Source organism: Centroberyx gerrardi, chromosome 22 (assembly GCF_048128805.1).
Source record: "Centroberyx gerrardi isolate f3 chromosome 22, fCenGer3.hap1.cur.20231027, whole genome shotgun sequence".
Classification (NCBI taxonomy): Eukaryota; Metazoa; Chordata; class Actinopteri; order Beryciformes; family Berycidae; genus Centroberyx; species Centroberyx gerrardi.
In genome coordinates, this window is record NC_136018.1 from 21,543,515 (window position 1) to 21,559,522 (window position 16,008).

At 42.1% G+C, this 16,008-nt stretch overlaps 1 protein-coding gene across 2 annotated transcripts in view; it reads left to right on the forward strand.

The window, feature by feature from the left end:
• LOC139930788 (phospholipid phosphatase-related protein type 5) overlaps positions 1–13,959 on the forward strand; it is a 65,315-nt gene extending 51,356 nt beyond the window's left edge. The window contains exons 5-6 of one of the 2 annotated variants that reach the window (XM_071924069.2): positions 6,074–6,208; positions 13,930–13,959. In XM_071924069.2, coding sequence (XP_071780170.1) covers positions 6,074–6,208; positions 13,930–13,959 — 165 coding nt within the window. Of the gene's footprint in view, positions 1–6,073; positions 6,209–7,653; positions 7,786–13,929 lie in introns of those variants that run through there. The other variant, XM_071924068.2, reaches the window with a different exon arrangement.
• Positions 13,960–16,008: the final 2,049 nt, after the last annotated feature.

Below are 16,008 nucleotides of genomic sequence, written 5' to 3' on the forward strand. Positions count from 1 at the left end.
AACAAAGTAAGACAAATGTCACGAATGTGTAGTTTCACCAAAGATGTGAATGGGACCAGCACTGTCAGTTTTATTTTCTGATGTTTTATTATATTACTTTCACTTCCATTTGGTCACATTATGCATGTCCCCTCTTTGATTAATACAGAGCATTAATACAGTGTGCCAAACATTCAGAACTTTCATTAGCTATGTTCAGTCCAAAATAGTCTGTTTAATCAGCTTTTTGTTTCTTTATTCAGGTCTTGAATCCAATTCCAGGTAGCATTGAAAGGTATTAAAATGTGTTATATTTGGGTTTCTGAAACCTGCAGATACCCTGCCTACAATCCAGGCGAGAAATTCAAATGTCAACAAAGTGCAGAATTCTGAAAGGGAAAATGTGTAGGAACCCTCTATTCATAACACATACAGTCAGCAGCAAATCCAGAAAGTGCTTCTCGGGTAGAGAAAGCAGCACCTTCTCCACACTGTGACTGCCAATAATATGACACTCAGTAGACAGCCACGCACACGCACACACACTCACACTCACAATCCTATTCCCTCAGAGACAGATTTTCTGTGACCGACTCTAAAACTTACTCTCGGGCCCCTTTCAGTTCAACTCCTCAACTCTTCATCTCATTCTCATCCCCGGGCCATGTTCCAGCATTTCTTCTCCATATCCTCATATTCTCCATTCTTGCCAACTGTCCATCCTGCTTAGTTAAAATGACTCTCCCTGTAGCCTGATCCTGGGGAATCCCAGCAAAAGTAGCTGTCTGTCTGTCTTGTCTGTCTGTGGTGCTGGATAAATGCCGTCCATCGCTGGTGAGAGGAGGGAGGAGATAAAGATAGAGGGGATTGTCACGGATCGGAGAGTGGCTTGGCTTAAACTAGATGGAAACAAGGCAGAGATGGAATTGCGCACACATACACACACCCACACACATGCACATTGCCCTCACAGTTCAGTGTCAAATGAGAAGTAACTGTGCCTGAGTGTGGATGTCCTCTCTATCCGTCATGTTGGACAAAGTTGTTTTCAAGGCTGTTCAACACCACACTTTTCCCACCACCTTAAACTTGTCTTCTCTGGAAGGAGGCAGGCCAGGATTCTTGTCCCTCATTTCAACCTGGTATTAAAATGCGATCTGCACGATGGTGACAAGGTTTCTACCTGCTGTGATGTTTCTACCCAGAGTTGTGACATTTCTACCAGTGGTGACAACATTTCTACCCATGGTGATGACATTTCTACCCATGGTGATGACATTTCTAACCGCAGTGATGATGTTTCTACCCATCGTGATGACATTTCTACCCATGGTGCTGACATTTCTACCCATGGTGCTGACATATCTACCCATGGTGATGACATTTCTACCCATGGTGGTAACGTTTCTACCCAAGGTGATGACGTTTCCACCTGCGATGATGACGTTTCTACCCATGGTGATGACATTTCTACCCATGGCAATGACGTTTCCACCCAAGATGATGACGTTTCTACCTGCGATGATGACATTTCTACCCATGGTGATGACATTTCTACCCATGGCAATGACGTTTCCACCCAAGATGATGACGTTTCTACCTGCAATGATGACATTTCTACCCATGTTGATGACATTTCTACCTGCGATGATGAAAGTTTCTACCCATGGTAATGACATTGCTGCCCCAATATTACCCAAAATCAGTTGCCACACCTTGTGCGCTCGCATCGTACGTCTTTGACTGTCTATGCCGTGCGCCATTGATTGGTGAAAATGGAACCCATAGACTTGATAAGTATGAGTGCTACTGTGCACTTGTAACCAGGATTTGAAACTAACTAGCCACCAGTCAAATGCTGTTCAAATTTAGCCATAGCAGGTAGAAAGGTTGTCAGAATTAGGCTACTCTATTATTGACATCAAATAAATTGAATGCACTTGTCACTATGGCCAGTTGAGGAAATAGTTTCATGCCCTCCATGTAACCTCCTCGTCTGTATATATTATCACATATGTGGGGGCAACTCACAGGAACAAAGTGTCCGTGATTTAGACACAAACCCGCCAACATGCTCCAGCTGTGCTCTGATCCTTTTGGTGAAGTGTATATGCATGGAGGACTTTACACTGCATGTAATATGGCCATCTGGCATGCAAAACTCAGGAAACAAAGTCACTGCTTATCAACAACTCATGCACTGTATATAGCCTAGCCTAAGTCATACACTTCTGTCATTCAATTCAATCAAGAATTGCTTTATTTTTGCCTGGAACAAAGAGTTTGACATGGTGCAAGGTGCAGCTCCATCAACTTTGAAATAGTTACCCATACTTACTGAAACACTGCTGTCCCTTTAACTCTTACATTTTAGATGTACACTATATCTTTAGATCTGCACTATAAAGCAGGATCATAGAGCTTAGATGTACACTATAAAAGCAGGATCATAGAGTTTGGATGCACACTATACAGCAGGATCATAGAGTGTAGATCTACACTAAAAAGCAGGTTCATAGAGTTTAAATCTACACTATAAAGCAGGTTCATAGAGTTTAGATCTACACTATAAAGCAGGTTCATAGAGTTTAGATCTACACTATAAAGCAAGATCATAGTTTAGATGTACACTATACAACAGAAGCATAGGTGTACACCTAATTGCTATCTTTCTATATTCCCTGTATGATTGCACACACGTTTCATATAGTCTATGTTCTTTCATGATATGATGTATATGCAGGCTTGTTTTCCCCCTCACAGCTGTGCTGAATGGTATCATTAAACACACGCACAGGCACACACACTCTTACAGATAGTGTATGACAGTGATGATGACTGGGCTTTAGATATGGCATGTTTTCCAGCAGCACTTGAAAGAAAAGGAGGCAAGAAGATAGAGCTGTCAGAGGGCCTCTCTCGCCTCTAATCTCTCTCTCTTTCTTCCTCTCTCTCCCCCTTTCTTTTGACGAAGAGAGAGAGAGGCCAATACTTTCTTTGCCGTGGCTGGAGGGCTTGGAGAGAGTGGATCTGTGATAAGGCCTCGCTCAGCCTCTTTACAGGGAGCTCCATTAACGTTGGACCCGGTTAAAAACACTACAGTGCCATTAGTGACGGAGACAGATAGGAAAGACACAAAGAAGCCACTCTTTCTATCCTATATCATCCCTGCACCCTAAGAAGCACTTCTCGAACCGACTTCCAGGAGTGCCACCGACAGCAGCGAGCGTGTTTATGTCAATGCATTTCTTGAACTAATAAGTACGCCGGAGCGATGAAGTGCAGATTTTCACGTTTCACCGTTGGGTGGCTCGTGTCGAGGTCATTCTCACATCAAGAAGCTCTATTGATTTGATTTGGGAAGATGAACTACAGTGTACCTCCTGAATTTCAATGCATTTTAAAGAAATGCTTTACATCTCACGGGCTTGAGGGTGTATTAAAACCCCAAAGTGGTATTGGGGGAAGATAAAACCAATACTGGATACCAACGCATGAATTTACAAAGGGTAGGACAAGATAGGGCAGCTGGAACAGAGCCTTCTCCTAGGACACTATAGGATACTGTCACCACACACTCACACACACTATCATACTCTTTTCTCGGGCTTGACTATTATGGAATTTGGAAAATCAAATCAATTCTGGAAATGAACACATATTTTTGAAGGGTAGGACAGGATAGGGCAGCTTGAGCAAAGCCTTCTCCTATATGGCCCCCTCCCTTCTAGGGTTCAACCAATATTGTTTTTTAAAGGCCGATACCACTATTATGGATTGTCAATATTCAATATCTTGAATAACTTTGACCATTGTCCTGCCAAAAAATCCCCCAAAAATTACAAGTACTAAGTGTGTCTCCCAGAAGTTTATTCTTGGCAGGGTGGAAAAGCCTCTGAAATTCAATCAATTCAGGTTAAGGGCTTTCCATAAGCAACCAGTGTTTTATTGATCAATTCTATGATAAATATGAAATGATGCAATCATCCAATATGTTATCCATCATATTAGAGGTGGACGACACTGACTGGCCAAAAGTTTATTTTTTAATAAAAGGCCAGTATCTGCCCAATATATTAGCAAACGGATGGATCAGTCTACCTCTACTCTCCTATCCACTCCATTCTTCTCCTCTCCTGTCTTCTCCCTGTTCTTTTCTCACCCCACGTCACCCCACCATAGTATAACAGGGATGCCTCAAACAAATGGCTCTCATTATCACTGAGCAAACAGTATGAAAGAACAGATTGGCCCACTCTTGGCTTTGCAGGGATGCTTTTTTTATATGTACCAATTATTTCCAGAAGAGCCAGCTAATATATCGGGAGCGATAAAGCGTAGTATTAGGGCCTTTTAAATGGCCTCCAGATGGGTTGTGATGCATAACAGAATGGTTTAGGCTCTTGGAAATTAAACTGATAAAAGGAAGCCTTCTAATTTACAGCAGCAAAGAGGAAAGGAGCGCTCAGAAATGTGGTAGAGTAGGGTTAGACTCATGAGTTTTTAAATGCCAATACAAATTTGACCATTTTCATGCCAAAAAATTTTCCTCCACAATGTTGTTGTTTTAGGTGTAGAAAAGCTTCTGAAAAAGCATTTAGACCACCATGGGACACCAAAACTTGAAATTCTTTTAGGTGGGTGATGATCACCAGTTCATGTACGCTTCCATACCACATGTGTTTATATAACAAGCATGGGTGCTATCTGTAGCCAGAGATGCAGGTTATTCCTGCCTGTATTTACTTCAACATTGAAGACTCGACTTGGTTGGGAGAAAGATCCGTCATCAGAGGTAGACATGACTAATTCCAATTTTTAGTGAAACATCAATATCAGCCTGATATATCGGCAGACGAACATGTGGTATTTGATATTGCCTTTCATAGCATTACATTGTTTTGATGAGTTAACATAGCTATATAGCAAATGCTAATTAGGTCGCATTAATTGAAAATCAACAGAAAAAAAACAAAATTACTTCAGAGCTTATCATTGAACCCAACAATGGATGCAACCGTTCCCCAAGCATCGTTTGTGAAACGTTTATTCCTTTAATCTTTCATTTGCCAGGCAGAACCATTGTTCATTAAGCAAAATCACATCACACGTCATACTTCACGAGCTACTTCGAGTTCTTCAGATTTTCCTGAAGTTCTTGAAATTTTCATATGCGTTTCCCAAAGGATATCGTGAGGACAGATTTTCTACTTGAAGATCAACTTCAAGAATCCCGTCACCGTAAGGCATTGCAGGCTGATTAAAGGAATCAATTTCCTGAGTTGAAAGCATAACAAGTCGACTGAAGAATCATCAAGCTGCCTTGTGGATGTTGGCTGGTGTGTAATGTAGACCCAGCTGACCATTATAGGTCAATAGTTTTCACCTATTGAGAGAAAATATTTATTTTTAGGGTATTACTGTAAGACAGCGGCCTCTGTCTCGAGTGTAGGTTCTTACCTTTACTGCACCGCTGCAAAAAGATACTTGAAATCTCAAGCCACATGAATGTGAAGCTTGTTGACCGTCCACACATCGACACCGAGTTTCTTTGGTCTCTCAGCACTACGGGAAATGAATGGACTTCTGGTGACTTGTCGATCGTGTTGCTAACAGTGTGAACACGCGGTTACACTTGACTTAACTTGAAATTGATTACTTCAGTTTGAAACTCAAAGCCACGTTTAGCTCCTTATTAGAGGAGCCACGCAATGCCAGCATCCATCATAGCTTGTCCCTCCCAGGAAAACGTCAACACATGCACATACACACACGTACACACATGACCTACATACTTGTGTTACAGCAACTTTCTCACGCCAAACCAAGCCACTCGTGAATCTGCATCAGGCCTGGAAATGTGTCTGTGTGTATGTTCATTGTGTAGGGGATTTGGAGTGAGAGTCTTTGTGTGCCTGTGTTAGTATGTGTGAGTGTGTGTGCGACTCCTCTTTTTTTCGTTTGTTCATTTGTTTGTCTGTGTGTACGTATGTGTGTTTGCACACGGCTGTGGGTACATTTTCATTCGTTTTTGCATCATCTTTCCTCTCTTTGTCCCCTGCTGTGTGCGCGTGCGTGTGTGTGTGTGTCCTAGGTGGTGTGTGTGGTGCATAACTTCAAAGGCAAGTTACTGCTGAGCGAAGAGTTGCCAGCGGAGCAGCTGCCCAACACCGCCATGATGAACATGGGTCGAGTGGAGAGTCCTCTGGAGAAATACATCGCCTCACAGGTCGGTACTCAAACTCAGGTCACACACCTTTTTATTCGCTGAGTAGAGTTTACTCACCTGTTTAGCCTGACATACACCTTCACGAGGTCAGTTTATAGTATACTTTAGGGTTAGACCAATACGGGTTTTTGAGAGCCAATATTTGGATTGAAGCTGTCGGTAGCCAATATGTTATGCCAGTTTTCAATATCTGTAAATTGGACCATTTTTCATGCCAAAAACCTGGCCTCTGAAACAGCATTTAGACCATTATGGGACACTAAAACTCTCCACTGAAAGCCATACTAATGAATGGCTTGGCAGCTCCTTAAAGGAAAACACATGTTTTTGGGTGATTGTACCATTGGTCAACTTACCTGTGAAGTAATGAGTCACCTATGATCACTCAACAATGTAGGAAGGATGATTTTGGTGTCAATGTTCTCATCACTTAACAGGTTAGTTAACCATCAGACCAATCTCCCCAAAACTTCTATTGCATTAAGGCAGGGTGAGGCAGGTTTCATTGCAAGTTTTAATGACTGACACCGCTAAAGCTGTTGAGTAGAATCATATCCTTACTTCCATCATGTCAGAGGTGGACGACATGACTGGCCAATATGAGAATTCTTTTAAAAGGTCATATTTGCCTGATATATCAGCAAACCGATATATCGGTCTAACCCTGGTATACATCATAGTAACTAGTATCAAACTGATATAAGTTATAGGAGGATATGTCTGTAAAGAAAAAAATGATAAATGAATGCTTTCCTGAACATACAATTTATTTTTGGTTTATGTTGTTTGTTCCTTATGATTAGGGTTAGGGTATTTTATTTGTGGTATTTTATTTTGTTGTTGTTTATTTTTTTGTCTTACCTTGTGTTTTAGTGTTTTAAGTGTTTTACGTCTTGTGGTTCATTTTAACCATTCTTTGTCCCTCTCTGTCTGTTTTAAGTGAGCTTGCCAAAACATATCCCAATCAACCATGTTGAGATGGCTATAAAGTATTGAACTATGAACTTGAACTATGATCACCGACTGGAGGTCATAGTTTACCCAACTCCTTATTTACCACTACATCACTGACAGCAATGCACCGCCATGTTCATCTGTCTGTTCAGCCATGGTGGCTATTGCTGCAACTACCCAGTTCTTCTTCTGTTTATTCCAAACAAACTGTAAAACGTAAAAGTATCACTGCCTGTGTGCCAGAGGATTTTTCCCTGGAATGAGCTACCAGACACCAGGTGTTTAGAACAGCAAATGGAAAAGTTTTCATGAACTGGATATAGGTTCAATCACTATTGCGTTATAGCATTCAGTGATAGAGAATAGCAAAACTGACATTTATTTATATGAAAATGTCGCAAATTATTACTTTAAGTCTGCTGTAAGACTTCACTGCTGCTATCCTCCACTTATCTGTTCACCACACACACACACACACGCTGCTCCTGTAGGAGACGGATGATGAGGATGAAGAGTCTTGCTACATTAAAGAGCGCCTGCAGGACTTCCTCCACTGGCTCCGGGGCCTCAGCTGGTTCCAGCGCCTGAGAAACAAAAGGCAACACACACATGAACTGGTGTGAAGTCTCAGCTCTGCCAAATCTCTGGACCCAACTCTAGCTCTCTCTTTTACTCTCTGGGTTAGACCAATATACAAGGCCTGGTTGTCTATGAGAAGCCTTTAAACTGAACTGAACTGATTCTAATGAGACATATTTAATATGTTTTATCGTTGTTATTATTATAGTTATCATACTGGCTATCAATGGAGGTTTTTGTTAAAATTCTGGGCAAAACGCTGAATATTTTTTTGCATGGAAATTGTCAAATTTAAAAATACTGAATATTGGCACAATATCAGCTGTTGGCAGCTTTGATCTAAAAATATCGCTATCGGCCTTCAAAAGCCCATATTGGTGGAACCCTACTCCACATTTCTCTCTCTCTCTCTTTCTCACTGGCCCACTGACTAGCCATCTGTTGGGCTTGTAGCCACCGCAGTTACCAAAACAGTTTGTATCCAAACGAAGCCAAAGAGAGGATGAGGCTAATTCAGCCAGTCCTACCGCCGTCCAGAGTATTTGGCGTGCGTGGTTGAAGTGCTCTTCTTCCCTTCTCTTTCCATCTCGTCAGTTTCCAACTCTTCCCATCTTCGGCGTTCAGTGCCTGATTTTAACAGTGGTGTGTTCATCTTACCGTAGCCCGCTGTGGTATTTTTCCTCTTTCTCTAACAAGTCGCACATTTAGCAGCAGAAACTTAAAACACGGCTTCCACAGTATCTGATGATTCAATTCACGACTTCCCGCTGAGCTCCTGTGTTCAATTGTCTGGCAAAGAGCAGAAAATCTCACCTCGGCTACGACAGGCACGGCGGAAAATTGCCTGCTCTAAAAATAGCGCAGCCTAAAGATGCCTGGAAGCTGAACAAGCCACGGTGCACAAAATGCCAGGGCAGGAAGAAACCTTTTAGCCGCGAAAAAATGAATCCCATGCATTTTTTTTTTTTATTTTTTATTTTGGCAGAGCAGAGCGATGTCAATTTAATTCTCATTCACGTCTCGCCACCGCGTGCTGAACTCGCCTGGAAGAAGCCGTCGTCAGAAACCTATTACTGGCTAAGTATGATTTCCCCGAAAGATAAATGAGCGAAACAAGTAACTGGTTTAATCTCAGATTGTTGTAGCCAAGTCTGCTTTGTGGAAGATTGAATAGTTTACTTGTTGGCTTCAATAAAACACCCAGGAGGAAATAATGCTTCCACAGTTTAGACTGTGGATTATTGCTTGCATTATTATAGATGGATGATAGGGAAAATTGTCACATGTGAGAGAACTTTCCCACCAATATAAATGCTAATAGCACTCCTTAGTCAAGTGAAAACTTGACGAGATGAAGAGATCCTTATCTCCTGCATTTATCTTCCTACTCCCCACAAGTCTCGAGCACAGAAGCATGTACTCATTTATATGTATGACTGGCTTTGAATGCGTGTCATATGTCGCTTTAGTTCGCAAGAGAAATGGAGACTTAACATACATGAGCACCGCAAGGACTCGGTACCAATTAAGATGTCCTTGTCGATAATAAACAGAGCCATGCATCATAGAGTCCTTCACAGTAAAATACAGATACTTCTTCTATCTGGGACAAAACAAAAAAGAGGTGCTGTTTCTGGAGGCTTGTGCAACAATCCTATTTCAAACTCAGAGCCAATCAATGACAAGGATTTGCCCAGACCTCCATTGTTTGAACTGGAGGTGTGGCTATGCAAGATTTAAAGGATAAGTTTGGTGATTTTGGACCTATATATAATTTGTCTCTTACATACCTGTAGTACTTGGCTCCAGAGTCAGCTGTCGGTTGAAATGGCAAGCTCCATTGCTAGGCCTCTTGCTGCTAACAATGAGTCCAAATGGGTTTTGTCAAAATACCCCATCAAAAAGTCAGTCTGTGACAACAATATGGTGACTAACCGACGTATTTATATTCACGGCCCAGGAAGCAGCAGCACCGCTCCGTTTCCACTCAGTGGATAGTCTTCTCCCAAACTCTACTGTTTACAATCTGACCTGACCGTCCAAAACTAGATCACTCCGCTAGTAACGCACTTTCACCCCACAGCAGTCTGTGCTGCTGCAGAGAAAAAATAGTTCCATGATTTCCTGATTAGTGAAAGTGTGTGTAATGGAGGAATTGTGTCATGTTTACTCTCATCTCCAAAAAAGCCATTTGTAGGCTTTTTTGGAGGTAAAACCAACAGATGACTCTGGAGTCAATATTCTCTGAGGGTCCAAGTACTACAGGTATGTAGGAGACATAGGTCCAAAACTTATCCTTTAGCAGAAACTCATAATGTTATAACAATACTTTTCATAAGAGTAGGTGCAAATTTTATAAAGCTCTTCAATAGTTTTAATGGGGATTACAAAACGTAGTAAGCGCATGACCATGGTCAAATTTAAAACTAAATAACAAGTAGAATTTAAAAGGTTTTCTCACAGCAGTGTACATTTATTGTAAATGGGGAGAAACTAAAATAACAAAGACAAAAGTCTGCTTTTCAAACAAAACCTTTTATGTTTCTGCATTTTTATTATTACAGTCATAGCAAGTGACACTGCACACTGTCTCTCTCTATTGTTTTCCTCTCTATAGTGTATTTTCTGCTTGCCAGAATTGTATTACTGACCTGTGACTGTGTGTTGGAGTGTGTACTCAAAACCATTTGTCTAACCATGGCACGGTCAAAATGACGCCTTATACTTCAAAACAACTTCATGTACCTCAAATACACAGGGTGTGTTCATGATGAATAATGTGTCATGAAATATCCATCATAGCACCAAAACCACTTGTTTCTGCTCATACAAATTCTATGTACTAAATTTGAAATCTTAGTATTGATCAATCATGAACCCTTACCCTGTTTTCACCTCTGAGGCTACTCAAACACCCGATGAGCTAAATTATTGGTTTGAATTAAATGGTTTCAAATATGAGTGGTTTTGCAAAATCGTTATCAAATTACAATTCTGTCCACATCTGGACCACATCAGAGATAGTGAGCTGATGCGTCACAGGGAGCTGAAGGCAACCTCAGCAGTCTGGAGTCACTTCCCTTTTAAAATGACCATGGAAATCTGCAAGCTGTAATTGCGTGAAATAACAGTCAGTCGATCTGGATGGGATTAAAATGACCCCATGATATTAGAGTTAAAGGAGTAATTCATGACTTTTATTAACCTGTATGTACCAAATTGCAACAACATCGACAGTTCTCAGCTTAGTGGCCTGTAAGGGACAGAAATATAAAAGTCACATTATGACAATAGAGAGGAGTAAGCTAGCTAATTAGAGCAGAGATCCAACAGAAGCTTCCAGTGAAGAGCTAATATATCACCACGCTAAATACTGGAATAATGATGCTGCTTTGTCATTTGCTTTATTGGCTTAAGAACCAGGCTGTTTAGCCTTCATAGCTGCAATGTGTTGTGACGCCACTCGCTGGTAGCTCGTACCATCATCCATCATACAGCAGTTGGAGCGGTACGAGCCAGCGAGTTCTGAAAGCCAGAAATCTCAGCACCTGGCAAAGTAATGGTTGAGGTATTGGTAATGATCAACAACTTCATCAAACCCATCAAATCGTACTTATTGTCCCTTTAACTCAAAATACAGCAAGTCATTCCAGCCAGAACTTTTAGATTAGATAGGTTTTACATGATATAAGCTGTTTAGATTCTTTTCTGTCAGTAGAGGTATTTGGTTCATCAGGCACTATCTGACCCAGGTCTGGTTTGGTTGCAGATCTGGGGAGCTGAGAGGGGCTATATGGCAGTGGAAGCCGATTACCAAGGTACTGTAGCGAGCCCATGCTACAGTTGAACTCTCCCTGCCTACCCACCGCAAACCGCCCCTCACCCCACCCCCAGTAACTCTGCATGGCCGCTTCCAGCTACCAGGCAGCACTTGGTAGCGGATGGCTCCACCAGCACCACCCCGCAGACCATGCTAAAAGTGGATTGCTCTGTCATTCATCTTCAGGCGCCGCGTTCAGTATGGAGCCCGGGAGTGGCCGCAGCAAAAGAAAATAATATTTTGAGGTCACGGTTTACCACATGGAAGGCACGGGATGCTATTGCGTGCGCACAAGATAGATTTGGGGTTCTCGTTTTTGCACAAGATACATATCGTTCCCACAATTTGGTTGTCTGGTACTCTTTTTTATTTTTTTGCGCACACAATTCCATAATTTGTACAAACAAATTACTTAACACGTACAGTCTATGTAATGCACTTACCATAATTACTTGAATGTAGTTGATTGCATTGATATACTTAGTTTAATTATCCTGGTATTTTGTTGAATGAAGATTTATTCAGTTGAATCAGGCTTTTGATAAAGTATAATGGACCTGAAGTCATGTTTGACTAAAAGTAAAACACTCAGGAGATGAATTACCAAGGCACTGCCCGCTTCGTGATGCAAACTGTTATTGTTCGTAAGAAACTACTGACAAGGATATTGAGAACTAATGGGCTCCGCTGTCATTAATATGCAGGCTGGAGGGATGTTAGACTTCGTAGAGGATTTGTATCGGCCCATACTTAAGGCGGCGCTGCATACAAATGTGCGCACACTCAAGAGTGGCTTTGTTTTTATCATTCACTGACACTTCACGCCAGTGGGAGTGCATGAAGACTGAAGCGGTATTGGCACAGAAATGTAAACAGTGGCGATGGACCAGAAAAGGGAAATGGAGACGCTTTCCCACGAGGCAACACAACCGATCGTGATAACTTAGACCAATTGCAAGGCGGTCACACAGACGGTGGTAGCTTCTGACTAGTGCATCCAGCAAGCCCACAATCACTGTGAAGGCAGGATCTGTGTTTCCTCCATAGACGAGTCGGATTTAGTTTCTGCAGCAAGTGTAGCGCCAGCCTTAGAGCTCTCCAACATCTCATGAAATGGCTTGGTTGGCTCTATGTATTCGTTTAGTACAACTGGAGTGTTTTATATATCGTATGTAGTGCTCGCAGGTTAATACTTTGCTACCAAGAAATACATTTGTTCCCCTATAGGACAGCCACTCCCGGGCTCAGTAGTTTAGCCAATCGAGAAAGCCGAGGGAAAAGCACTCTCAAAGCCCTCCACCTTTACCTCCTCCGTCGCCCATAAGCCTTTCTCTCGCTCCACTGCCAAACATTGAGGTCACCGAGGTCAGATTAGAAAATCACAGCTTCCAGCATCCATGAACAACCCTGCACTGCCCGCTTCTTTCTATGTGTTCTAAAAGCTGTGGAGGTTGCTGGTCAGGCCTGGGTCTAATCCTAATATGAAATATGTCGTGGGTTCGTTGAGTGAGTGGAAGTCCGTCGTCGGTTCTAACGCACCAGGCATGTTTTCATCCATCCCACACGACGATTAAGATGTGTTTTTAGGTGCAAGTGTGCCGACCCAGGCCTGTAACGCAGTGCACCGGCATTCCATGGAGGATTTCCCTGGTCCTGAGCTGACATGTTGTTGCCTTTACATGCATGATGGGTAAACATGATCGTTTTCAGTTTGATGCAGAACTGAAGGCTCAAACCTCCCCAGGTTCTAACCCTCTTCCTTTGTAGCTTTCTGCTTCTTTTTCTGCTGCAAAAACCACCTCAGTTGGTTCTTTTATTTGGAGACTCCCCTCGTAGATGTTTTTGTAGCTGAATTGAACTCAAACTATAGGGGTCAACAATGGTCCTTAGCTCTATTTGATACGTTGTTGATAGCTGAACCCATCTTAAAGTTGGACTAGGCAAATTCCCACTTTGGCAGCTCCAAGAGGTAGCAGGAGATCACTTTGAATTTTTGAAAGTTTGAAGGAAATCATGTAATGTGATGCCAGTAAACTGCACACTCTTTTGACCTAAATTTCTTCTTCTTCTTCTTCTTAGCGTCTAGTGGATTGGAGGTGCTTAAGAGGTTTAGCCATTGTTGGCAAGTCCAGCTTTCTCTGCTGTTTAGGAAAAAGTTCTGGATTTCACTCCTTTGTAGAGAGGATTTCCCACCAGTTGCGATTTATGATGTTAAGACAGTTGCATTTTTACATAAAACTCTTGCCAAGTGCAACTTTAAGATCATTTAGAGGGGCTCATCCAAATAAAAGTGTCCTGATCGACCAAACGTAATTTCTCTTGCCACTGTTCTCACTGTGCTCTTGTCGTCTCCCTCCCTTTTTTGCAGAATCACATCGCCTTCGCTGAGGTCACATGACGTGGAGTCGGCTGTGTGGCAGACCCATTGGACGTCCACACTCTTCACCGTCCAATCCAATTAGCCGGAGTGCAGCGCTAAAAAAAAAAAAAAAAAACATTCTCTGTATCTTGTCTGGTCTGCCGTATGTTGTTCTATGTCGTCTTTTCAGGCCCGTGTCATTTGCAGCTTCTTGCATTCGAGGAAAAAAAAAAAAGAGAAGAATCGATTACTCAGCGGGACAGGTTGCTTCTGCTTTCTCCATCTATGCACTTATTCTGAATTGTTTTTGGACGCTCGCCTCCCAAATGAAGCTCAAGTCAAGAGAAAGGCCCGACGCGGGCTCGTTGCACACAGCGGGAGGCGGTTTAGGCCAGAGGAACGAGTGAAGAACCAGACTGCACCATTTCAGCTGTCTGCACAGGTGAAATATTTTCTCACGGGTTATTTGATTATTTTGCGTGCGAAACACCCCTTTTTGCTTCTGAACGGCCCTCCGGCAAGACGGCTGTAGGGAAGATTGTCAAGTTCAGCGAGATCAATGAGATTGAACAGAGAGGAAGACGGAAAACACTCTCTTCATGTCGATAAAGCTGATTTCTTCGTTTGAAAAGTTGGTTATTCCCATTATCCCAGCTAACCTTCATCACATATAGAGGAGCTCTTTTGGAATGACATCAAATGCCGGAGAGATTGAGGCCTGCTGGTCAAACTAAATGTTGGGAAAATTGGAAAACGTAATGTATCTCTAGTATTCATGTGTGTGTGAGCATGTGTGTGTGCGTGTGTGTAGGTGTCTGGGTAGATTCAGTCCACTTGAGCCAACCAATGAAACTCCATTCGCTCCTACTGTGTTTTAACAAAACTGTAAAGGGTTTGTAAGCCGCACCAGACAATCACTACCACTCTCTCTCTCTCTCTCTCTCTCTCTCTCTCTCTCTCTCTTTCGCTCTCTCTGTCTGTCTCTGTCTTGGAGCTAAGATGAAAGGGTATTTGGTAGCAGGCACTGTAGTCTTAACACTGTAGATGATGGAATGGACGTGGAGAAAAGAGCACAACAGTCTCTGAAATCCATCGTCGAAAGAGCGGAATCTGCTTGCTTTTTTCTTTATGATGTGAAAAAAAAAAACAATGGTCAATCTGACTCACAGGCCAAAATTGAGATTCTTGTTGTAGGCATTTATCGGTCAGATATAGCTAGTTCTGTTGTTGTCCCACGTCTGATGTTTCCCTCCACTTTGCTACGTCAAATCAGGTTAAACTGTGTTCCAGTGTTGTTTGAAGAAAATCAGCGGCGGAGATTGAGCGTGGAAAGTTTTTTTCTGCTTTTTTTTCCCCCAAATGTACCACGTCCTCCTCGTCGCTCAGAGACAACGGAGTAAAAACAGAGTATTTATTCATGATCCGTGTCTTCAAATATCAAAGACGCGTTCAGAAGAATAGAGACACGCTGTGCTGGGAAAGCACTCGGGGAAAGGCACGCTCTGTAGCTGTCCCGTCACGGCCAATCGGGACACGAGCGCTTTTGATCACTGGGAAGATTACAAGTTCTCTTGTTGCACTCTATTTTACAGAAGAAAAAAAGTCATGTAGCTGTTTGAGGAATACTCACATGCTGAAGTAGTCATCGCTAGAATCTGGTTGGTAGTACATGATTAATATTCACACTAGGGTTAGACCGATATATATCAGGTTTCGGCTCTTCATTAAAAATCAGACATCGGCCATTCAGCATCATCCTCATATGATGCAGTGTGTTTTATTGTGTAAATTTATTGTATAATTGATACTATATTAGTTGTCTACTATTATTATTATTATTATTATTATTATTATCCTGCAGTTCAATGGAGAGTTTTAGTGTCCCGTGGTCTATATGTCTAAAAGAATTACATTAGTGTGAGTTTCAATGGGGAGTTTTAGTGTCCCATGATGGTCTAAATGCTGTTTCAGAGGCTTTTCCACCCTGACAAGAATACAATTCTGGGAGGAAACACTGAATAGTTGTAATTTTTTGGCATCAAATTTAAAGATACAGAATAAAATATCAGCTATCGGCAGCTTCAGTCC